This window comes from Epithele typhae (genome assembly GCF_022376455.1).
Source record: "Epithele typhae strain CBS 203.58 chromosome Unknown BXZ73scaffold_82, whole genome shotgun sequence".
Classification (NCBI taxonomy): Eukaryota; Fungi; Basidiomycota; class Agaricomycetes; order Polyporales; family Epitheliaceae; genus Epithele; species Epithele typhae.
In genome coordinates, this window is record NW_025954273.1 from 129,739 (window position 1) to 153,761 (window position 24,023).

Below are 24,023 nucleotides of genomic sequence, written 5' to 3' on the forward strand. Positions count from 1 at the left end.
CATGCATGGTTCCGCGATGGGGTTCGGACGAGAGGACAGAAGAGGAGCATAAGTATAGTGATGCACATGCGGGGAGGTATGCGCGGGAAGGCGGGCGAATGGACGGACGGGTGGGACTGGATATCGGGGCAGCGACAACACGTGCACAGCATGGAGAGTCTGGCGAAGTAGAAGAGGACATAACGTAGTACACTGTGGGGGTGCGAAAGAGCGACGTGCCGACAGGACATGTGCGAGGGTGGAAGGGTGGGGCGGGGCAGAGTAAGATCGTCAAACCAAGTCTGAAAGCGCAAAGCGATAGAGAAACGTGAAAGCAGCGTACAGCCCCACCCCTGCAGCTTTAGCGCGTGAACGACGACGGTATCTCGCGCCTCTCCCGGTCCTTCTCCCGGTCCTTGCGTCCAAACACGAGCATCGGTGCCGTGAAGCTGAGCTTGCGCGTCGCGCGTTTCCACTGGTTCGATGTTGAGCTCCCGCTCCCGTGCGCGAGCCCGTTACCACCGGAGTGGTTGTGTGGGACGACGGGCGTGTCTCCGATCCCGCCTCCGCTCCCGCCGCCGTACGAGAGTGTATGGTGCGCGTGAGGGGGTAGTGGCGGTAGTTGGCGCGTCTGCGGCTGGGGGCTGCGCGATGGTGTCGATGAGGTAGAGTAGTGTGATTCGGACGGGGCCTGGGAAGGTGGCTGTGACGACAGCCCCCGCGACGCATGCAAGGACGCGGTGGAGTCGTGCTCAGGCAGGGGGTTCGAAGCAGGGAAGGGCGATGCGTCGCGCGAGCTCGGTGTGCGCGTGCGCGCTCCGGAGCTCGGTCTGCTCAGGCTAAGCGTCGTATGCGAGTTGGTCTCCGCCGTCGAGCGGTCGTGGTTCCGAGTCGCCTTCAAGTGGTCGTGTTCTCGTTCCGAGTCGCGCGACGTGCCCTTTACGAAGCGTGCGTGTTCCGCTGCTGTCCCATTCGGCATCGGCGACGCAGGGGAGCCTGGGAGCGTTGGGAGCGGTGGCGGAGACGAGATTCCAGACAACGGCCGCGATGACGACATCGTTGGACCGGCTGTCGACGGTCGTCGCGTGTGGGAATTGCGCTTCTCCTTGTCGCGCGAGCTCGTAGCGGACTTCGTATGGGACCCAGACCCCATGGGTGAGAGGGGCGGCTCGGAACTTGAGGTCGACGCCATGGGCGGCGCCATCTGGATCGCTGCTTCCGAGCCGCGTCTGCCCAGCCTGGGTGTCGAGGGCGATTGCGGCAGAGCGGCGAGCGCGTCCTGTCGCGATGAGCTCTTGCGCTTGAACCAGGACGACGGTTTCTTTTCAGGAGCGCGGTCACTGAGAGGGGTTGATGGGACACTCCCATTACCGTGGTGGGGGAACACGTACCCTTTCGACGGGACGGGGGAAGAAGGGATGGAGGGCGTGGCGCTTGACGTGGCGTCTGTCTGGGAGAGTTCGGACTGCGCGGTACGCGGGCGTTTCGCGACAGGAGAGGAGGGCAGCGGTGGAACGAGGTCTGCACCGCTGCGTCTGCTGTCGGAAGTCCAGTTGCTTGCCCGCAAGGATCCTTTGCTGCGAAGAGTTTTCATTAGCCCTTTCGACTGCGGCTGCGGCTGCGACTGCGACGGTGATGATGGTCCGTTTGTAGATGGTGGAGGAATGTCCACGGACAGTGGAACCTGTGCTTTGAGGGTAGGAGATCGCAGGCGAGGCGAGTCGCTCGTATCAGATTGCGCGGTCTCCTCAACGAGCCCTGGAGGAGCTGCGGGAGAGGGCGAGTTGGGAACATGACCTTGGTCACTCGGCTCACCCGTGGCCAGTGGCCGACCAGGGGTGGAACCGGGTTCCGTGATCGTGGCGGAGGCGGGGGCGGGAGTGGGGACCTTCAATCCGAGCGCAGAGAGGTTGAGGTCGGCGGCCTGGTAGTAAAGTACGTACGCGGAACCGCTATTAGAATCGCCGAAGTACTTCGAGATCTCGGACTCTTTAATCGTTGACACGGTGTCATCGTCGAAGAGCATCCATGTGCCTCTAGATTTGATTATCGCAACGTAGTGGCCGTGGTGCGGCCCACTGGGAGTAGTACAGTCAGCTGAGGCGGTCACCGGGCGTGGTGGCGCAGAACATGGGAGACCTACGTTCCGATGTGGATTACGATCGCAAACAGCTCGTACAGTCTATCTGGGTCTTCTGCGTCGTCTACGGTGTTGAATAGCCGGAGTTCTAGAGGGAACGCGACACGATACGCGAGCTTGACGTATCTGCCCGCGTCTTCTTGGTATTTGAACCGTTTTAGATGGAGTGCGAGGATATTTGGCAGCTTCTTGATCTTCATCCTGCGCGTACATGAGGATCGGTGCGCAAGCATCTATGCGGATGACGCACCTCTTTTCCGCTTCCTGCAGGTCACAGCACGAGTCGCAGAAGAACTTGTTCTTCTGACAGAGCATTTCGCTGGCGCTGAACTGTCGCAGACACGCCGTCACGGACGAGTTCTGCTCGATGTCGATGGAGAGGTCCAGGAATGACTCGTCCCGCGCCGACACGGTCTCGCACGTCAGACACCGCGTTTCGCTTGTCAACACGCCCTCGAACAGGCGATGTACGAGCGTCGCGTCATGCATCTGCGCGGTCGTGGTGGAGGACGGCGGCTGCGTGGACAGGGTCGCGATAGAGGTGGACACTTGGCGATAGACGCGTCTTGAGTCGCCGGGAAGCGCGCGAGAACACAAACAGGAGCACTCACAGTCTTCCTTAGACTTCTCGCCCAGCCCGGCCTTCTTCACCGCCGCCTCCATCTCCTCCACGATCTGGTTGAGCAGGAAGTTGAGGAACTCATGGGCGTCTTGATGCTGCCCGGGACGGAAGGTCTCGTTAAGCTCCTGGACCTTGTCGATGAACGCGCGTGGCGCAACCGTGCCCTTGTCGGTCGGATTTCGGCTGATGTGCAGGAAGATGGAGCGAAGGGCGGAAAGGAGTGATGGGGGATGTTGCGGTATTGGGATGGGCGGTGGGGCATTTGGGTGTAATGAAGGAGCGTCGGATACCGAGGCGGTGCGTGTCGGCCTCTTACGGCCGGAGATGGTAGGTGGTGGTGGTGGGGGCTGGACAGGTGGTGGAGAAAGAACGGGAAGATGTGGTACGTCCGGTACAGATGGGTCCGGGAACTGAAGGAGGAGGTCGCGGAAGGGGCCGCAGAAGTAGAGGGCTTGGAGGACCGAGTTGGCGTAGCTGTGGGGAGAGTAGGTCAGCAGGTGCTGCGTACGAGAATGAAGTGCCGTAACGGCGGGATAAAGAGAAACATGCGGTTGGTCACGGCTTCGCTCCAGATGGACGCAGGGACGGGAGCAAGAGGTTACCATATGACTGCGCCCTCAGCGTCGTTACCAGACCGCCCCTGCTCCCAGTGTTGTTCCGCCTGAAACGAAGCGACAGGACGGATGCAAGCGAAAGAGAAGAGTGCACAGATGTGAACAGAAAGAGAGGTGTTGGTCGGTAGCCCGCGGCTGCCTGACGCAACTGGTTCCCCGTCAGTATGAGAGGTGCAATGGGTCGGCTCTTCGCGCGCCGAGCCCAAAGCCAGCGCATACATCCAGGTCACATCGTCCTTGGTGGCCAAAAATACCAGCACAGCGCGAACGAAGCAGGCTGGAGTCTTGGCAGCAACCGCAGGGGAAGGATGAACCAGCACATATGCAGAGCAGAGACTCACCAGGTGCTGCCAAACTGCAAGAGGTTAGCGACTAAATGCGCAAGGAAATGAAATGACCAGACTCACGTTCTCAAGGCCGAACAGCTTAGCGTCTGCGGCTGAAATGATCGGCTCCTGGGGGACGACGACGGGGAGGGGGGTTGCTGGGGGCTGGCTGGTCCCAAAGATCCATTTCCTCCCGAAGTTCATGGTGGCGGAGGGCGCGCGGGCGTCGGGGCGCGGCGAGCGCGGGGCCTGAACGCGACGGGCGGCGGGGGCGGGGAGGCGGGGCTCGGAGGGGAGGGGGAGGCGAGGGGATGAGAGAGCGTGATGAGGACTGGGCGGGGGCCAGCGCGCCCGACGCGCCGTTCCTCCCGGCCAGGCACGCACGCCCGATTTGGAAACGCTCAATTGCTTGCCGCCCACGCGTCCGTTCCCGTTCCCTGCCTTGGACGTTCATCCTGTCTCTCTCAGTCGTGCACGGGTCACGACTACTCTGTCGCCCGAGTCCGCTTTCCATCGCCCTCAAAGTCTCAGAGCAGTTCGAAGAAATACTTGCTCGCCAAAGGTAATGTGATCGAAGGTGCCTGGTGCCTGCCTCGACATTCCCCAGGATATCTCACCTGCTCACCATATCTGGTATGTCGTACGTATGCCTTTCCTGCCGAACCACGAATCCCGGCTACGAACAAGCCACGAGCTCGTCTTTCTCAGCCGCATCGGATTTGGTATGGCCTTCGGCAACGGTCCGACACGACCGGAGTGGCCCGTGGCTGTGCTTGCACAACACTCCCAGGGTTCGAATCCCGCTCGCTCTTAGTGCAGTGACAAGTTTAACACCCATTCACTGCTTCTAGTAGCCATTCCCTGAAAGCGAGCTCGTATCGAGGTTCTGAGATGGATGAGGTCAAATTCAACGTCTAGTGGGTGAGTACCGACAATAGGGATCAGCGAAACAATCTCGTATCGCCTAGTCCGGGGGCGAGCGAGCGAGCTCGCCGGCGAGACAACTCCAGACGACCTGGGGCATCACTCGGAACCAGCAGGACCGGCGTGAATCCATTCTCGGTCTGGAAAGGATGACGTCATATTAGGCGGTCTAGAACTTCATATAGGTCCACTCCCAGGTAAATACGAGCAGGAGCGCGGGGACGGAGAACGGCGCAAGAGCAAGGGCAGGGTGTTGGAAGAAATGCTGGTGTCGTCTTGTGCATGCGCTCGCGCTCTAGCGCGTTTTCGTGCCGTGCCCAACCCGAGCACATGTACTGGCCTCACGAATGGCTGGTCAAGCTCGCCACATCTAGGCAGCCCTTACTAACACCCGTCTAAAGCGCCGTCAAACTGCTAGTGTTGCCCATCAGCGCAGACTCTTCCGGAAGGATTGAACGAATTGCGTACTCTTTGTCCCGCCCTTCGTCCGCATTTATCGCGATCCCTTTGCTGTCTCGTCGCCGCAATGTTTGGACAGGCGCTCCTGTGGAGTCGACGCCTGCGCACTGATGGCACCGAATCTGGCGGTAATGATTGTCTGCAAAGGATCTACGCGTTCGACTGGTCTCACGGCGAATCCCGTGCGTTAGAGCTGCTCAGTTCAGAGTCGCTAGGAAAGTGTTCGCATAGGCTGTCGTAAAACGCGTTAAGTATATATGCGCGATCGAAAGAAGTCGGATGACCCACCATCCACGCCGTCCGATGATGAAGAAAAGGCAGAAATAGACAAGGGTGTCACCCAGAGCGACGACCGTGATCAGAGATATTACGCCGAAAATGCTCTTCACACCGCGAACACAGTCTGTGAGGCCCCAGGCTTCAATTTCGCCCGGGGCATCCGCCGACGAAACCACCTCACCAACCGATTCAGGAGCTTGTTCGACCTAGGCCGCGCTTGTATCAGCATCAGCGCGAGAAATTCTGATTTGCACACACCTTCGAAAGCCTGTCTTGAATATCTGCAGAATTGCGGCCATCGGGATGGCGATGAGCGGCCGCGAACGCATTGGTGAGTATCGAGAGGGTCTGCCAAACGTGCAGCTTCGCTCTGGTGCAATGGATGGTACCGTGTCTTGCAGGCCTTCAATTCACCCACGTCGTGAAAAGTATTCTTGCTGTACTGTTGAATGAGAGATTCAGCGAACTTTAATGTTTTAACATTGGGGAGTAGTAAGCCTCGCTGAGTAGCTCGGCGGCGGCCTCTACCGAACGCCGTGACAGCCACGTCACATCCCCCAAACCGACCGCAGACAGCACGCCGCCACTCCCAGCGCTTCAAACCTCCAACAAATAGAAACCGAGCTTGTAGTCAACAGAGGAGAAATTGCCAGCCCTCGCGGCCTCGATCAATTAGTTCATGTACAGTATGAAAGAGAGTCCGCGGTAGATAGAGTCGTGTCCGTCCCATCCGTCTACCGTACCTGTCTACAGCAGTCCGTGTGCTGTGCGCCTAGAGGACCCCGGCGCGCCGTCTGCGGGTATAGGCCCCCGTCTCTGCCTCCCTCCGCACACCCCTCCTGCTCGGCGCCCATCAGCAGCACTCACATGATGACGCAGTCCTTGTCCTTGCCGCCCTTCCCGGAGGACAGTTCGGACGCGTCGCCCTCGCGGTGCAACACCGAGCCCGGTCCTCCTGGTGCGACCATCGCGGTGTTCTGCGGGCCCTTCAGCCGCTGGGCTGCACGCTTGTCGCCCAGGTCTGCCGCGCGCTTGTACCACGAGATCGCTCTGCGGGCCAAGGGTGATCGTGAGCACATGGCCACGATGGCGGTCGGAGATAGGGGGGAGGCTAAGGGGGCGCGAGCGATCGAGCAAGCTTGCGCTATTCTTGATCGCAGCCCAGAATAGCGCAGCGGGAGGGAGCGGACGGAAGACGAGATACGCACTCTTGCATATTTGGCTCGGTGCCGATCCCAACCTCGAGGAAGTACCCGACCGCATACATCGCCTTCGTGAGCCCTTCCTCCGCGGCCTTGCGTGCCCAGAGATACGCCTCCGTGTCCGATTGCGGGAGCACCCCTGCCGAGCCGACGAGGTAGTACGCGGTGAGCGCAAAGCACGCGTCGCGGTGATTCTGCTGCGCGGCGATGTTCTATACCGTGCCGAGTCAGCATCAACGACCACATCGACCGAGATCATACCGAGTCGGGGACTTGACGCCAGTGTGGCAGGGGCAGGACACTCACGTAGTAGTGGATAGACAGCGCGGGATCCTGTGGGCACCCCATCTTCCCGTACTCGTAGCATTCCCCCAGCCGGTATGCACTCGGAGCGTACCCGAGTTCCGCCGCCTGCGCCAGGAGCTCCGCCGCGTACTCGTTGTCGACGAACAGGACGTTGTCGATCCCACGCGCGTGCAGCAACGCCAGCTCGTGCAGCGCATGTGGGAACTCGGCCGTCGCTGCCTCGGCCGACCGCTTCAGGTACTTGACACCCTCCCTCGGGCTCTTCGCAAGCCCCAGCTCCCCATTGAGTTCCGCGATCCCGAGCCGGTAGAGCGCACCAGGATGCCTCGCGGCAGCCGCCTTCTTGTAGAACTGGACGGCCTTGGCGGACTCGCGGCGGCACCCCCAGCCGTTCTCGCAGCACGTCCCGGCGCGGTAGGCGGCGTCGGGGTGGCCGTGCTTGGCGGCGAGGACGAAGAGGGGGAAGGCGCGGTCAAAGTCCTGCCGGCCCTTGTTCGTCCCGATCCCGTTCGCGTAGCAGTCGGCGAGGAAGTACTGGGACGGCATGTGCCCGCGGTCGGCGAGGCGCTTGAGGAGCCCGGTGGCCTCGTGCACGAGCCCGTCGCGCTTCGCGATCGCCTTCTCGACGTCCATCACGTTCCCCGGCGTGGGCGCGGGGATCGGCATCGTCTTCGAGGCGTCGACCATGAACACCGCGAACTCGAACTGGAGGTCCGGGTCCTGCGTCTTCTTCGCGTTCGCGCGGTAGAGCTCGAGCGTGCGCTCGTGCGAGAGCAGCGCGGCCTGGTTCCCGGGCCGTAGGTGGGAGTGGTCGAGCACGGCCGGAGGGGGAGATGGGGCGCGGATGGACTGGGTGGCGACTGACCTGGCCGCGTATGGCTGCTCGTATTGCGACTGCGGGCGGTAAAAGTCGTCCGCATCCCCATCGCCCTCGTAGTCTTCATATTGATTGTACGTCGATTGTCGGGCTTGTTGGGGATATGCGGCCGAGTATTGGGAGGCAGGACGAGTGTTGGGTATGGCAGGAGAGCCTCGACTCTGGTCAAAGTCCGGAGCATATGTCGTGGAAGGTCTCCGGGCTTGGGGCTCCGCATACATCCTCGGGAGGTGGAGAGGAGGGGGAAGGGGGATGCGGATGGTGGTGGTGAGAAGACGACGTTGGCCGTCGCTCCGCCTCGTGACCCGTCGTGACAATTATGTCGGAAAATCCAAATCGGCCTTGCAAGCCAAAGATCTCGTAACCGGATTTTAATTGGATTGCAAGCGCGCTGGTTGGCTTGCAATGACATTGCGAGCTCTGTAGCGCCTCGAGAGGGATTGCAAGGCGCCTGAAGTTATTGCAAGGACTTACCGCACAGGAAACCATATTGTAAGGCATTGCGGCATCGTGAACGCTCCAACCGACAACGAGGGACTTAGAAGATTTCGCTCTGAGTGCGCGCCTCCCGCGCTCCTTTCTCTGCTTCCACCACGTCACCCCTTCGTCCTCCTCTTCCTGAGTCCTCTCCTGTCTATTACTACTCAACATGTATGGTGTCGCATTCAGGTTTGTGTCCTTTCAATCCTTTCCTGCTCTTCATCACTTATCCTTTCATCTCCATGTCCAGGTTGAACGTCGGACGGTTGTGCTGGCACCAGGATAATGTATATGCCACACGCTGCCTATTCACGCGTGCTTCACTGATATTTTTTGTCTCAAGACAGATCTCGTCTTCCCTCTCGTCTGAATACCATTTAGCCACCGTGTAGAGTGCGCTCGCCGCTGCGCTAGCTGCTTGGCCATTTGTATACATGCTGAAGTAAGTCGTCTATTGCCGAGCCTCAGCGAGCCCCCATATACCATGTTATCACCCCCGCCCCCCGTTTTCGTTGTTCTTGCGCCGTCTGTACTAGTTCTCTGCGCTGTACTGTATTCTAGAAAATATAATGATTATCATTGATTATCTGAATTATAACGAGTGCACAAGCTGGTAATCGGCAAGGGATGCGAGCCGGGACGCCGTTGACAGGCTGGTCGACAGATCGTGATGCATTGATGTCGGGTAGCAATATTGCAAGACGATGAAAGACGCGCGGTTGGATTGCGAGCTAATTAGCCTAGCTTGCGAGGCTCGCAACACCGATCGCCCCGGAAGGCCTCGCGAGGCCTCGCGAGCCCGATTTGGTTTTTCCGACATATGTGATGTGCATACAACGTGAAGCGCTCCGTTAAGTAACTCCATAAAAGCGCTTAATACTGTACCTGTCACCCTCAGATCTCCGAACGTTCCCGGGCTGGCCCCTCCTACTTCCGCTTCCTCTTGCTCAATGCTCTATGCTCGCTCTGCCAAGAATTAAACCCCTACTTCCCGCAATGTAGCGCTGCGATACCTGTGGATAAGTCAAGGATAAGTTATGGCAACGAGACTGCGGGCGCTGCATGTTTTTCCGTCGTGCCTGGACCGAAGTCGCTTACTACGGTAGAAGGACGGCCTCGCAGTCGCAACCCCTTGTTCTTGTACAAGAAGGACCGGCATGTGAGTACTCCAAGAGTCTGTTATGCTCACAATCTGCAGTATGTACTATGATCTCAGGAATGACCATCGTCACGGCGGAACGTGGAAGCACTGATATCGATATCGAAGTGAAGGTACTTATGACCAGTATCGCCGCCGTAATATATACTTACGCGAAGCTTGCTGTATTCTGATCCAACCCGAGGCTCTCATCAGCCTCAACTCCGTGCGATGTCGTCATGTTTCTGGGCGAATCCAGACTCTGGCGTCGGCGACACCAAGACGTAGCGGATGGTTCTCAATGGAGAATAAGTTCAAACAGGAGAGCACCGCGCGTCCCACATAACGTACAACCCCGCTGTGGCTTATTTCCTGATGGGCATCATCCATGTTAAACCCGCACCGGCTGCCTCTTCCGGAACAAAACGCGCGCCGTAGGATCCGGTAGGACGTGCTCCGCGAAGTACACGTCGCTCGGTCGCGGGCCATCTCCGGGGATCTTCATGTCGTAGTGGAGCACCAAAAACGCGACGAGCGCCTTGAGCTCGTTCGCCGCGAAGAACCGCCCAGGGCTTCAGCCACCACCGTCTCAGCAAGCGTCGGTCGCGGGAAGGAAGGAGACGCACCAAGCGTGCCGCCCGTGCCCGAAGGGGAGGTAGTCGGTCGAGGTGTTCACGTACTGGTGCTTCGTGCCCTCGCCCGCGGCCTCGCGCATGCGCGCGAACCGCCAGGGGTCGAACTCGTCCGCGGTCGCGCCGTACACGGAGGACTCGCGGTGCGTCGGGTACAATGCCGCGTGCACGAGCGTTCCCGCGGGGAGGAAGGTCCCGTCCGGGAGCGTGACGTCTTTCAGGACCTTGCGCGTGATGGAAACTGCGGCAGAGACGGGGACGAGGTCGGCGTCGTGAACACACGGAGAAAGGGACGGGAGGGGGAAGACGCACGGAGTCCGATTCCGTTCACGCGCTGCGACTCGCGCAGGAGGCTGTCCACCTTCCACATCTTCCCGAGCGCGGCCTTGCTCCAGCCCTCCGCGGCGACGATCGGCTCGACCTCCGCGCGGAGCACGCGACGATCGGCTCGACCTCCGCGCGGAGCACGGCGACGAGCGAAGGATCTGCGGCGAGGCTGTAGAGCACGTGCGTGACGCTGTTCGAGGACGTGTGGATCGCGGCGAAGTTGACGAACAGCACACGCTGGACGATCTGATCTGTCGACGAGCCGCGCGGGATCGCTTGCTCGAGTATCCAGGTCAGCATGTCGTTCTGTGTGTGGGAGGCAATTAGTGAAGGGTGGGCATAGAGAAAGCGGACGTACGGGCTTCTCCGTCCACTCGTCACCAAGCTCTTGCATCTTTGCGAGGCGCTCCGTGATCAGAGGCTCAAGGATGTCTGCAGCCCGTCTATGTGTTTTGCGCGCGTCACTGGTAAAAGCGCCTACAACGCTAGTACGAGCTTCCCTTCAGCATGCGACAAAGTGACTTCGCGGGAGTGCTTACCCCTTCAAGAATCCTGGGTACTTCTTCATGCGCGCACGGTCAGACGTAATATCGAGAGTGTACTTGATCGCGAGGTCTAGAAACTCCTCGTTTCGACCTCCGAAGCCACTCTAGTCAGCGGAACGGCTGCTGTACTGCGTGAGCAAAAGAAGCTCACAAACAGGGAGCCCGACGAAAACTCGGTTGCTGGCCCGGGAGACGATCTTCTGCATGGCCTTGAAGGTATGCACTGGCACCCACTCTGAGACTCGTCAGTGATTTCAAGATCGATCGTCAGAGCTGTTTCTCACCATCGGAGGCAGCCGGGATGTGTTCTGGGACCGCCAGCATGAGCTCGTCGACAATCGCAGGCAGCACCGCGGGCAGTGTGCGTGTAAGCTTCTCCCTGATGATGTCGACGTGGTACGGGTCGTTCAGCCACGACGTCCCGATGGTGTGTTTGGTTTGCAAACCCTGCGAGCGTCATCATCATCTAGGCCAGCTCCTTGCAGGTCAAACAAAAGATACCTCTTCTGCTCCTTCCACGAACGATACTTCGTCGTCGGGTCGCTTGCGGAGGTCTTCTACCATCTTCGGACCGCTGACGATCACTATCCACCGATCCAGTGTAGCAACTTTGAATGCGCTTCCGTAGTACTGCGGAGAGCTGAGTCAGATGGCATGCGAACGCACACAGTCACAACAAACCTTCTGGTACCCTTCTGTGATGATGCTAGTGCCATCGCGGATGAAGTTGGACGCGCCGACGTAAGATAGGAGCGGCGCAGAAGGCCCTCCGACGGTGGGAATACGCCTGAGCTACCTCGTATGTCACTCGTTAGTATACTGTGGCAAATCTCGCGAAGATCACTCACCGGGTCGAAGAGCCACCTGAGGGCGACAGTCGCGACCACCGCGGCCCCAGCCCCGTAGGCGATCGTTTGCGGGTTTTCGGCGATGTAGTCCATGTCATTGATCAGTGTGCTGCGAGTCCCACAGCCCTTTATACGCATGGGCGGACGTAGAAGGGCCCGTTCCTATCTGCCGTGCCACGTGGGCGCACCGGTGACGCCTCACAGCCAGCGACCCAGAACTTCGCTTATATAGACTCACTAGAAGCAGGGGAAGCGCGGCGGTTGTGGTCAAGTTGTGGTTGCGGGGCCGGGGTTGAGCGGGGTACGCACGCGGCTTTGAAATGAACTTGGGTTTATTTCGCTTTGGCGGTGTAGGTGTGGGCGTAAACGTGCAATGTCAGTGTAGAGGCGGCCACTTGAAGTACCTAGCAGGGAAGAGGCACAAGTGGCCAGTATTAACGACTGCACATGCTTATGAGGTCGCAGCGGATCGCTGGGGACATTTGTCGTTCAAGATCAAGAAACATCAACTTTGCATCAGCCTCGTTAGGCGCCTGAACTATCAACGGGACTCGGGCAGATGACGTCATCTGCCCGATGCGCTCTCAAGGCGCTCGAAGATCGCCAGATACTTCGCGCATTCTGATTCTGATCCCGCGCACGGGGCGGAAATACTTGACATAGATCCTCTGGTGTCTCTGAGAATCGAAACACACGTCGCGAGCTCGTCCGCTCTAATGTTCCCAGGATGGGATGGCGGTAGCACGGATCCGGAGGCGTGTGACTAGGCTAGTCCAGGACTCATCCTCGACCTCTACGTCGCCGCTCAAGAAGCTCCTTCACCAACGCCAATCTGGACGGCATTCGCCCTTCAGGTTGCTGTTCACTCCTTGCTGGTGCTGCACTGTGCGGTCGGGGCGGGAACGGAAGCGCGCGCCGGGGGCTTCGAGACCGTACGGACCTCGACCCCACGCCCCGCGTGCGGGAACACCGTCCGGAGGAACGCACACACCTCCCGCGCGGGATCCGCATCCGCCGCGCCCGCCGGTGCCCCCCGCTCCCCACGACACTTGACTATGCCGAGCCGGAGCTCGCGCAGGGCGCCGTGCGGTCGCGCAACCGCCGCCGCCGCCGCCGCGTCCAGCGCGCCGAGGTCGAGGGCGGTCCGCGGGAGGTGCAGAACGCGCAGCGCCGGGCACGCGCGCGCGAGGTCCGCGAGCACGTCGAACGTCGCCGTCTCCTTGTACCGCGCGTGGTCGTCGGACGTGGGCGAGACGCCGTCCCACACGCGCTTGGGGGTTGTCCCCGTGACCACTTCGAGGACTGTTGGCGGTAGCGATGGCTGTTCGGGCCCGGACCCGGGCACTTCCTGGTCTTCGTAGAAGAAGTAGTGGTCCCATTCGACCTCGACGCGGAGCTCCACGAGCGCTGGACAGGCGGCCGCGATCGCGAGGATGTCGGCGGAGCCGTAAGCGAACGTGTCGATTCGTACTGTGATTTTGAGCGCGCGGAGGTTTTTGAGGGGGGCGAGGGGAGCGACCACGTCCGAAAGCCGTACGTGGTGCTCCATTGTGGATATCGTGCACCCCTCTTCCAAGGAGAAGGCCAACTCGAGCTCGGATATGTGTGGGTATGCGAGGATGATGGGTTGGGGAATGTTTTCCTCGGCGGTGAAGGGGTCGAAGTCGTAGACGAGCGTGTGGAGAACAGGAAGGTCCATCCGGGAAAGGAGGGGAAGGAGAGCCTCGTTGTGGAGTAGATCGTAGATGGTGAGCGTCTTGAGAACCGGGAGCGAGAAGGGAGATGGAAGCGGGGGCGGTACTACCTTCTCTCTGATATTGAATTCTTTGGTGGAAAGTTCGAGGGACTCAAGTGCAAGCCAGGTACCCATCACGGGCATTTCTGTGAATCCGATGCGTGCATCCCATCGGCCGACCGTAAGTCTCCTGATGTAGGGGAACTGGGAGAGGAGGGGTATCCACGTGGAGTACTGGAGCGCGACATCGTGCAAGTATGGGCAACGGGTGAGCAGGGTCTCAGCGATGGTCTTTTTTCCGTTTGTGTTGAATGAAGGTGCGAGATTCACCGAGAAACCGTCCAGAGTAAGCAACACGAGCTGGCTCCCATATTCGGCACTGACTCGCCTCTGATTCATATATAGTCACTTGACGAAGAGCAGGGAGTATCGAAACATCTTCTGGCAGGAGAGCGATAAGGTCTGTCCATACGGATGGTGCATGCTTGTCGGGGCCAGGGGAGATGCCAATCTCCCGCACAAAACGCGCGTACATCTCGAAGCGGCCCCATTTCGGATGAGACAGGAGGTCGTGCACGGATCGGATGTGCGCGACAGTCTAGCAAAACGATCAGTGTTCGTGTTGCGGCGGTAAAGCCGACTGCGGGATACTCGCATGGATCCACCCTGAGCGCATCGTCCGGTGTGACTGGTCCACAACGTTGGCCAATTCTTGGGGTGGCATGTCCCGCGGCTTCGTAATTCCGAGAGTGTGCAAAAGGGTGACCAGAGGATAGTCGGTTTTGAGCGACCGCCAGAGGGCAGCGAGGGCGGGATGCTCGAAGCATCGACCAGACAGCGCGAGCGCTAGCAGATCTGCCTGAGACAAGCCATCGCTGAAGCAGATCTCATTGAGAACGTCGTCGGGAAGTGGGAAGTTGGCAGTGTTCTTGGACATGGTACTGTGGCCGCGGCGAGAGCAGCTGAGTGAGTGATTGAAGAGATCTTTGTTATCTCATCGATGAGCCAGGGAACACACGATGCACCGAACCTGCGTGCGCTGGAGCCTGGACAGTGGATGTTGATCATCTACGATACGATAAGTACATAATATAGTGCAGCTCGCGGCACAGGCGTCTCATACGACGCTTTCCGCATATAGGTACTGTACAGTACCTCGGCATTCTCCGCCGCTGCGTCCGGGGTCTAGCGCTCGGCCGCAGTCCCTCGTACCTCAGTTGTTCTATCTGGCACCCGACTGAGGTATGTATCTCTATACACTGCTTAAATTATGTTCAGATACTCACATTCTGTACCTAGATCCTCACTGCGTTGTTAGGTCATATGTATTCACGCGAGTGCACATATGCATTAACTAACTCGAGAAACGAGGCGGTGGAGCACAGCGATTCACTCGTCATGCTCGTCCTCTCCTTCACCAACTCGACGGTCTCGGCACCGGCCCTGCCGCACATCGTAAGCCCTTTGATGGCTCAAACTAGCGCATCGGGCCAGTAACCCGCACAAGACAACAGCCAGCTCGACGCCCGCTCACGCGCGCCGCCGCACGAGCCGCACTGGCATCTCGAGCACCCCAAAGTTGGTCCGCGCCTGGCCCTGCATGTACCGCCCTCCCACTCCGCGCGCGACTCGCCGTGCGGGGCGAGCAGCTCGACGCGCCAGTCCCGCAAGAGGTTTGCGAGGAAGCAGACCCCCTCCGTGATCGCGAACCGCCGTCCGATGCCTGTGGGGCACCGTCCGGCGTCCAGTCCCAGTCAGCCCCGCGGACCCCACACACGTCCTGTCGGAGTTACTCACAGACTCGGGTGCCGAGCGAGAACATGGTCAGCGCGCTCTCCGGCGCGTCGTACCACCGCTCTGGCTTGAACTTGTCCGGCTCGGGGAACAGCCGCGGGTTGTGATCTGCCGGTCGCGCGAGTCAGCGTTTTGCGCGCGCGCCCCCGCACGGTGCCGCGGCCCGGTACTCACGCAGACCGATGCCGTCCACCACGACGCGGGTCCCGCGCGGAACTGGGATGCGCTGGTCGCGGTTCGGCCCGACGTGCTCGAGCACGATGTCTTCCGCCGTGTCGCGGATCCACATGAAGCCGGCCGCTGAGATACGGGATGTGAGCTTGGTGCGCACGCGAGAGTATTTCACGGAGGCTTACGAAAGTATCGTGCAGTCTCGAGTAAGCATGCCTGGACTTTGCGAAGCTTGTGCGAGTTCCGAAGGTCTGTGGGAAAACGTATGAGTCGGGATCATCCACGGGGTGAAGACACGAACGCATTCTGCGCCGGTGGGCATCACAGCCAGAATCTCTTGATACATCTCCTCTTGATACTCGGGTAGAGCCCCATGAAGCCGAGAGTGGCGTTAAGCGTCATAGCAAGTGTATCTGCAATCACGTCAACGAGGATTCACATTGCATCCAGGCGATAATAAATACCGTGTCCCGCAAAGAGCAGGATGGAGGTGTTTCCAATCTGCACGTAGTCAGAAACTGTTTACGCCACGATAGGGTACGACCCACTAGCTCGTCGTCCGTCATGCTGAGATGCCCTTCATTCTCCGCTGACTGAATCATCAAACTCAGCACGTCGTTCTGTGCGGGTGCGCCGGCAGCGAACTCCTTCCGCCGCGTGTCGATGAGTGTCAACAAGAACGCCCGAACGATATTGTAGGCTTCCTCGAGATCCTGCAGACTAAGGATGCGTTAGCGACACGTTTTGTTTGGGAGGAGAAAGTTGGCACGCTTCGAACACACCGTTTTATCGGAAGCCAGTATGCGATGCGGGGGACCACCAGACGGAGGATCAAGTTGTGGGTAATGAGGTGAAGTGCTTCCCCGAATGACATCGTTTTGGATCCGGGCGTCCTGCTCAGATCCCAGGACAGGGGGTGGCCGAACCCCGCAGACGATATCAAGATGAGCGCAAACTAACTCATGGTGAGCAGTGTGCACGGATAACCGCAGCTGAAGACGCACCTTGTTGGTCAGCGGGCTGATGTCGAGAATGTCGATCGACTCGAGGCCGTTCCATCCCTGGCCAACGATCATCTCGCGGAAGCCGCGGCATGTTTCGTTCCACACAGACGCAAAACTGCGCTCACTTCAGTGACCACACAAGCGAGTCAAAGTTACATATACTGACGTCGACGTGGCGAATGCGGGGTTCATGATACGCCTGAATCGCTTCCACTCGTCTCCGTTTGCGGCGAACACGTTCGGACCCCATACACTGAAGAGATGACGATGTCAATAATATTGAGGTAAAACCATCAAAATGGTTCCTCACAGGGTGATGGCAGTCATCTCCTTGGTCTTGTAGAATTCTCCCTTCATGGCAACGATCTGCCGTGCGACGTCGAGAGACGAGGTATAGATGGCTGGTCCACCAAAGAGGTACGGCAACGACGAAATGGTCTCCGTCCCATGTCGCTTATATACTGTGCAGGAATGGGTGCATCAATACGGCGACAGTCGACAAGAGGTGGATGTAGCCCACCGTCCTTCCTCCATTGCCATTGCCACTCTCGTCCCGGGTTCCAACGACTGGTAGGGAACAGGACGCCGAAGAGCGAGATCGGTGTGACGAAAGAGCGTATACCTGGCAGATAGCCCGTTTGCTTTCCCCGTGCATGTCATCCAACTGCATGGCGAGGGATGCGGTCGCGGCCACACACCTGGGCGTACTGCACGTAATTGAGGATGCGCGTCCCCGCGAAGACGACGACGACGGCGACAAAGACGTTCGCGAGACTGAGAGACACCTGGAACATCTCCTCACGAGCTGGGAGAGAGCAACAGAGAGGGCTGGCGAGACGGGTGAGGGCTTGCGTCAAGCATGCGAGTGAATGGCGAGGCACACGTCCGCGACTCGACACGTGGGAATTACGGCCTAGCAGTGCCCAGACAGCCTGGGTGCAGGGCACAGCACCCCTGTGTCTCCGCTGGCACCATGCGCAACCACAGAAGGGCCGCGGGCGCGGTTGGCAGCGTCCATTCGGATCCGAAGTCGCTCGACTTGAGGGCGCTGCGGGTCGTCTGCGGTCGTGCTAGCGGCGGATGGATACACCCTGGGCGCCATTAGTCGGGGAGCAGCTTCTCTGTCTTCCCCGAAACGCCCAGCGCAGCCTCGCGCGGCCTCGGTGCCTCTGCTTCTATGTCACATTAAAAATAACGGACGAAAGGCCGTTTCCGGGCCAGGGCGCGTAGATTCGCCGAACACTTGCCTGCGCCCTACCGGACCGCACCCCGAGCACTGCCGCGCGACTGCCGCGAGCTCCTCCACGCAACGTCCCACGCGTGCACCGCGACTTCTTTTGCACGCGCGACAGATATAGAATGGGCGAATTCATGGGTGTATGATGAAGTATTTCATAATTCGAAGGCGAGCGGATAGCCTAAGGACGCGGGAGACAACTAGACAAGTGCCGATGAGCGCGCGCACCGTTTCCAACACTGACGCATTATGAAACGGTACAGTTTCGGACTCGAAGCGCTTGAAGGACGCTACGCGTCGTTCTGAGTGGCGTCCCACTCGCGCCACCTGCCAGGCTTCACAGAGTCCATCTCGACATCTTCGGAAAAGCCGGCGCGAGGGTTGGTCCGGAAGACGGCCGTCGCAAGGCTGGACGCATTGCTTGTGAGATCGGTGATCCGACCAAGGGTTGCGGTCTCCTGAGAGGTGCTCGACTTGGCCGTCATCCTTAGGTTGAGAATCATGCGCGTGGACTAGAGAAATGCGTCAGATCGTGGCGCGTTGCGGTCTACCTGAGTACACGGCGCAACAATTCCACTCACTCCGATGGAATAGACGACTGTCACCCATCTGCTCTCGCAACTGCCATTAGTTCATAGTCGGTGGGAGCGTGTGGATCGCACGTACGGGAGCGCAAACGGTGCCAACGGGCTGTTGAGGTTCCGGTAGTCGTAGCGGCGGATATAATCTCAATAACTGGTGATATATTCCTTCAGGTCGAACTTTATAATGCGACGCTTATATCAGCATACCTAGTACGCTGCCAGAGGATAGACGTCAGCAAAAACTGTAATTGTGGTAGAAAGATGACGTACGTAGCGAAGAAGAGCGTCCCATCTCGCATAAACGTTTTCAGCAGAGGCGAAAGGGTTCGGTGTCGGCGCCACTCCCCATCGGGGCCTGTAAAAACTCGATAGAGTGAGAGGCCGACGCAGACACCTAGTTTGAGCAATTAGCGTCTACTTTTGTAGTCTGACGGTGAACAACCTACCCGCCACTACGATGTTCGGAATCCTGGGCTCGATACATGAGTAAATATTCCGCGTGTGCATCTCCGAAATGGCCGCACCAAGACAAGAGCGTTGCCGCACGGAGGGGAGAGTTTGCCAAGCAACCAGGGTAAAGCGGCGGAGCCGGTCTGGCCTTCAGCTCAGTCGCATTCCAAATAGTCGTGGAAAACTCGAGCTGTTGAAGCAGTGTGAGCTACAGAAACGACGATCCTAGGCCCGGATATACTCACGATGAACTGGCCTATGTCGGGACCGCAGAAGTAAGCGACTTCATATGCACAGAAGAGATGAAGACGAAATCATTACAGATCATCATTGCCGTCATAAAAACGAGCACTAAAACTAAGTTCAGTGGATAGAAAACAGACAGTATGATGTTCGGTATCCACCTTTCTTGCTCTGGTCATATATTGCATGTATACGGAGGACGAGGATGATGTTGCATATAGTAGTGAAGATCACATAGTTCCCGCTGTAGTTGAAGCGGGACCGGCCGTGTTAGGAGCAATAACGACACAAGAAAGATGAAATACGCACATATTATCAAGCCACGCCCACGCGCTACATCTGGTCCGGCAGATTAGTATCTTGTTCAGCCGGAAAGCTTTGAACGCTTAAACGTACTCCTGTAGCAACAGAGTTTTACGTTCATGAGAGCATAAATGAGTATAAAAAGTGCGTACGGCTTGTGTGAGCCCTGTGGAAACGGTAACTACCATGGGATATTAGAGAAAGCATAGTGAAGATCCACAGCAGGCCTCACACGCTTGCAAGACGCTTGTCAAACATCGTGAGTTCAATATCTCGTGGAAAGGCTTTTTCGCTTACCACATCAAAACAAGTCCATAGTACCGCGCGAAGAGGTACAACGCCTTTGGAAGAGACCATCTAGTGCTGTTTACAAGCCGTCTCAATCATAATCTGAGTGCAAATCGACACATGGGGAGGTACGCACGCCCAAACGTGGTTCACCTGGCCTCCGTCGCGATCAGGACACGGATTCTTCGCACCCTAAATTGAAACAAAATGCTCACCTCGTTTCCAATGTTGATGAAGACGTCGTATCCGAGCAGCGCGATGGCCGCCGCTGGATTTCTCGGTGAATATTCATAGCCCTATGCTAGCTGAAACACTCACTCTGTGAGTACGTATTGAGCCGAGCGAGATAAGCCGCATTGTAGAAGGCTTCCAGCTCTTGCAGCTGCTCGGCGATAGACGCGGGAGACTCCATGTGATGCGCACGGGAACTAGGATCCTCGACAGGGAGGGCGAGGCGTGGTCCAGTTGAAGGTCGCGGAGGAGTGAAACGATGCGCAGAAGAGTTGCAATTGCTGAGCCATTGAAGAGTCTGCCGATGGGTGATAGAGTTCGGTAAAACACAGACACGATCCCGACCGATGTAATGAGGGCTATGGTGCTGTACCTCGCCCGCGCCGCGGACACAGACATCTCCATGAGGGCCAAGATTGACGCCTTCTTGGGAAGCACGTTCTAAGTTCTTGCTCGTACTAGTGATCCCATCTGCCGTTCAAAGAGCGCAGGCTGCCATGTGCAGTGTCCAAATGCCTTGTGAGCGTTCAACTCGGTTCACGAACCGCTCAGTTATGGCCCTGGTGATCCGGATTCCGGAGGAAGCACTCACCCGGCTTCAGAGCAAACTTTGAACAACACCCTCGGCTCTGTATCAGAAGCTTGTCAAACTGAACCTACGTCGCGCGCGTATGGTAATGCCAAACAGAGCTAGTACTCGTCCTTATCCCGGCGATAGTGGCGAAGCCTGCACGACATTCATCGATTTCGGAATAATGACGGCACTCACCGCGTACAATCTGAGGATGTCCGCTGTATCGGAATCCCGACGGTGTGATCATGATAAACGGTGGGAGAAAGACGGGCGTTAGGAAGTTACATAACGTTCAAGAGGGGTGACCGCGCTCAGCCGCAAACGCCCAAACCTTCCTGGCTGTCCACTCAGGACATGTGGGAAACACTTTGCAGCAGAACCTCAGGTATGCAAACCTACTTTCGCAGCAGCCACGGATCACGAGTGCGTGCCGTCTTCAGCCCATTTTTTCCCGCACTCAGGCCGACCCGCGGTTGTGGTCTCTCCGCTTCTTCGTGCACGTGTATGCTACGTTCAATCGAACTTGAGTCCACTAAGTGCGGCTGTCATGTTCATCGCCGAGTTCGCCGACCGTCAGCCACAGGCACAGGCGCCCAGTCTTCTCTGCCCGACTTCGCCGGCGGCGGCGGACGGCGACGCGCCCGCTTGACTTCGTCGCCATACTTCCCCGCGTTCAGACATCTCACTAGAACGCGATACAGACGCCACACAGAGGACACGGTAGAAATTGACAGTTCTTGAACAAAATCAACCGCGTTCTCGACTCAACGAAGCAGACCGCATCCCACGTTGATGCACACGACCGGACACCACCTTTCACTGCGCGATCAAAGGGGCGTTTGGAAAGAGCGACTGGTAGGAAGTAATGACAGTGCAGGCGTAACATCAGCAGGCTCGCCTAGAAGCCCACAAATCACTGTTCGCGTCACCTTGCGACGGAGATGAGCACCGCCGAGAGGGAGGACAGCGCGGCACCGCCGACGATAAGCAGGAAGACGGTCTTGACGGCGTCCACGTACGCGACCTGGACCGGCCGCTTGAACGCGTCTGGGAGGAGCGCGACGGACTCGATGTTCTCCCGCACGGCGCTGAGGACGGCCCGGGGACGCCAGGGATCTTGTCCAGCTGCTGAGACAGCTGCGACGAGAGGATGGCGCTGGAGATGCTATCGAAAGGACGAGCCGCGTGAGCGGATCTGTGAGGGGTGCGCGATGGGTTGTGGAAGACTCACGCTAGCCCGATCGACGCCCCGAGGAGCTGCATGAACGTGACGAGCCCGGTCGCCTGTGAGATCATCTCTGGAGAGTCGACGTACTGCGCTTGGCCGGTCACGATCTGTCGGGATGTCAGCGGGCCCAGCGGAGATGAATGTGAAAGATGAGGTGTACGGTGTTCTGTATGGCGGCGCCGAGACCACACCCGAGGAGGATTTGGTAGCCGATCAACTTTGCGTTATCTGTGCCGAGGCCGACGGTGAAAAGAAGGCCACCTCCAACAGCCGCGAGCGCAGGAGATATCAAGAGGAAAGGCCAAACATGACCTGTGAGCTGCAGTCGACTCGGAGGTGAATAGTGTGCGAGTATTCGAAGACACGACATGCTTACGGAGACCACTGCGCCGGACACAGCAGCAGCTGAGCACGAACAGAATATCGATCAACATGCATAATGATTAGAGCACTGAATGCGCACCGAGCACCCCGGAGCTACGTCATTCATGGTCATCAGTTATTTCTCGTGGACGAACATAAGCAACTTCATACATCATGAACGGAAGGATATTGACCCCGGAATGTTCCGCAGAACTTCCCTTGACTTGATAGAACAGAGGCTGTTGGTGCGTCAGTATCGAACTAAAATACAGATATAGACCGATGGATTCGCGAACCAAGTAGTACTAACAGGATTCGTTCAGTATAAAAAAGGGTGCGTATAAACGTGATATACATACAGTGATCGTCTGAAAACACACGTTCAGGAATGCCTACCAGGTACACGTGAGTGAGTCGCGCCGATCTACTCAACCACACCTTCGTTTACGTACCGCTTCAAGGCATATTCCCAGCATGCTCCCAGTAAGGATCATTTTGATGGGAAGCAGCGCTCTTGACCCTTGCCGGTGCTCCCATACAACAAAGACCACGACCAAACACCCTGCCTGAATGCGGTCAGATATTCAACGACGCGATACAAGAGACATGGGTCTTACCACGACCAGAAGCGCGATCACCACCGGGTCGGACCACGGACGGGTGTTTCCTCCCCACTGGAGAGGGAGAAGGAGCAACGTGACCATCGCCACCTGAGAACAGCACCACATAGTCCAGTCGTCTCCAACGAGCGCCGCCACTCGAATCGGTGGGCGGGAGATTGGGCAAGCATAGGAAGACAAAAACGATCGCAATTCCACCGCACTAAGTGCCGATTGAGTCACGCGCAGGATCTGAAATGTGGTTGCATACTCACCGGTAGGTTGATCCCTTTAACAAAAGCAAAATTGGTGCTTCATCCTCGTGAGACGAAATGCGAAGCAAAATACTTACAGAAGCACCACCTTGTTGCAAGAGAAAGCCTCGTTAGCAAAACGAAAAGACTTCGAATGGGTGTACAAACGAACCTCCACGTAACGTGTTCTGGATTCCGAGGTTGAATTCGTGATACGCGTAAAGGACAGACAAAAAAACTCACGACTGAGTGCGCCTCCAATGATAGGACCTGCGACCGAGCAGATCGCATAAACGCCCCCCATGGCACCTAGCAGCATAGGTCGTTGCTTCTCCGTTGCGATCTGAGGATGCGTCGTTAGGACGTGGTGATGGCGAAACCCCGAATCAGATTGAAGTTGCGCACCCGTGCAACAAGGACATGACCGCGATCCATAGCCCCGCCGCACCGACACCCGCGAACGCACGTCCGAAGATGAGGACATCCGCAGAAGGCGCGGACGCGCAGATGAGGCTGCCGACTTCGAAGAGAGCGATGCAAATCAAGTAAGTGTACTTGGGAGAGAATATGGATAAGATCTTGCCGAAGAGTAGCATGAGCCCTGCCTACGATTGATACGAAGTCAGCACACGGCACATACACAAGCAAATAGAGCGTGCCTGGGGCAGGAAATACGCGCTGGCGATCCATGTGAGCTGTGAGACGGCGTTGAAGTCGGAGGCAATAATGGGCAGCGCGGTGGAAAGGATGGTTTGGTCGAGGGCGGTGAGGCCAAATGATAGGGAGAACGCGCTATGGTTGGGCACAGTCAGCGATTTGGACGTCTCGAGTGTGAAAATGGAGCGACATACATGAAGACGAGCACGAAGCGTGCAGCGGGCAAAGTCTCGACATCCGGCGTGGGCCGCGTCGCCTTCTCGCCCCCACCGCAGTCCTTCTCAAGAGCCGTAGGAGGCTGCTGGTCCTTCTCGTTGAGAAATCCGCTGTCGGTGTTGGAGAGGGCAGGGGTACGGGGAGCTGTGTCGGAGTCCGTCATGGTGGAAAGAGCAAGAGTTCAGTGGGCTACGGAGCCCGAGGAAAGAGCAACTTCGACTCATCTGGCTGTGGAAGACGTGGCACGAACACCTTCGAGAAGCGGCATTCTCAGAGCGCTACGTGTGGGCAAGGTCAGTGTGCGCGTGCGAGAAGAACGGGATCGGTGCTCGGGCGCGACAGGCCACGACGAAGCAGAAGCCGAGGTGACCGACTTGGAACCGTATTTGGATGA

The 24,023-nt window shown here is 58.0% G+C and overlaps 6 protein-coding genes across 6 annotated transcripts; all 6 read right to left on the reverse strand.

Moving 5' to 3' along the window:
* Positions 1-340: 340 nt before the first annotated feature.
* BXZ73DRAFT_54622 (cysteine proteinase) lies at positions 341-3,885 on the reverse strand (the record flags this gene model as incomplete). Its single annotated transcript, XM_048021201.1, has 7 exons — positions 341-776; positions 912-2,057; positions 2,123-2,320; positions 2,370-2,667; positions 2,731-3,215; positions 3,697-3,710; positions 3,763-3,885. The coding sequence occupies 7 exons, from the start codon at positions 3,883-3,885 to the stop codon at positions 341-343; spliced, it is 2,700 nt and encodes an 899-aa protein (XP_047872750.1).
* A 2,321-nt stretch (positions 3,886-6,206) lies between these two features.
* On the reverse strand, positions 6,207-7,949 carry BXZ73DRAFT_54677 (HCP-like protein; the record flags this gene model as incomplete). Its single annotated transcript, XM_048021214.1, has 3 exons — positions 6,207-6,393; positions 6,552-6,757; positions 6,852-7,949. The coding sequence occupies 3 exons, from the start codon at positions 7,947-7,949 to the stop codon at positions 6,207-6,209; spliced, it is 1,491 nt and encodes a 496-aa protein (XP_047872751.1).
* Positions 7,950-9,737: 1,788 nt separating this feature from the next.
* On the reverse strand, positions 9,738-11,791 carry BXZ73DRAFT_54670 (cytochrome P450; the record flags this gene model as incomplete). The annotated part of the gene is made up of 11 exons (XM_048021212.1): positions 9,738-9,918; positions 9,973-10,219; positions 10,291-10,399; positions 10,432-10,611; positions 10,664-10,790; positions 10,845-10,941; positions 11,002-11,085; positions 11,135-11,297; positions 11,352-11,480; positions 11,532-11,642; positions 11,699-11,791. 11 exons carry the CDS (start codon positions 11,789-11,791, stop codon positions 9,738-9,740), a joined length of 1,521 nt encoding a protein of 506 aa, XP_047872752.1.
* Positions 11,792-14,822: 3,031 nt separating this feature from the next.
* BXZ73DRAFT_92732 (cytochrome P450) lies at positions 14,823-17,196 on the reverse strand (the record flags this gene model as incomplete). The annotated part of the gene is made up of 12 exons (XM_048026467.1): positions 14,823-14,910; positions 15,051-15,156; positions 15,231-15,335; positions 15,402-15,527; positions 15,621-15,756; positions 15,947-16,118; positions 16,181-16,353; positions 16,403-16,517; positions 16,569-16,655; positions 16,713-16,863; positions 16,923-17,043; positions 17,101-17,196. The coding sequence occupies 12 exons, from the start codon at positions 17,194-17,196 to the stop codon at positions 14,823-14,825; spliced, it is 1,476 nt and encodes a 491-aa protein (XP_047872753.1).
* Positions 17,197-17,929: 733 nt separating this feature from the next.
* Positions 17,930-19,919, reverse strand: BXZ73DRAFT_106422 (uncharacterized protein; the record flags this gene model as incomplete). The annotated part of the gene is made up of 14 exons (XM_048016624.1): positions 17,930-18,151; positions 18,221-18,248; positions 18,306-18,366; positions 18,431-18,438; positions 18,494-18,617; positions 18,670-18,692; positions 18,748-18,863; positions 18,919-18,929; positions 18,995-19,024; positions 19,078-19,160; positions 19,226-19,249; positions 19,644-19,660; positions 19,723-19,775; positions 19,826-19,919. The coding sequence occupies 14 exons, from the start codon at positions 19,917-19,919 to the stop codon at positions 17,930-17,932; spliced, it is 894 nt and encodes a 297-aa protein (XP_047872754.1).
* A 1,620-nt stretch (positions 19,920-21,539) lies between these two features.
* BXZ73DRAFT_54616 (uncharacterized protein) lies at positions 21,540-23,240 on the reverse strand (the record flags this gene model as incomplete). Its single annotated transcript, XM_048021200.1, has 7 exons — positions 21,540-21,647; positions 21,701-21,911; positions 22,075-22,164; positions 22,342-22,469; positions 22,521-22,754; positions 22,925-22,944; positions 23,000-23,240. 7 exons carry the CDS (start codon positions 23,238-23,240, stop codon positions 21,540-21,542), a joined length of 1,032 nt encoding a protein of 343 aa, XP_047872755.1.
* Between the last annotated feature and the right edge of the window lie 783 nt (positions 23,241-24,023).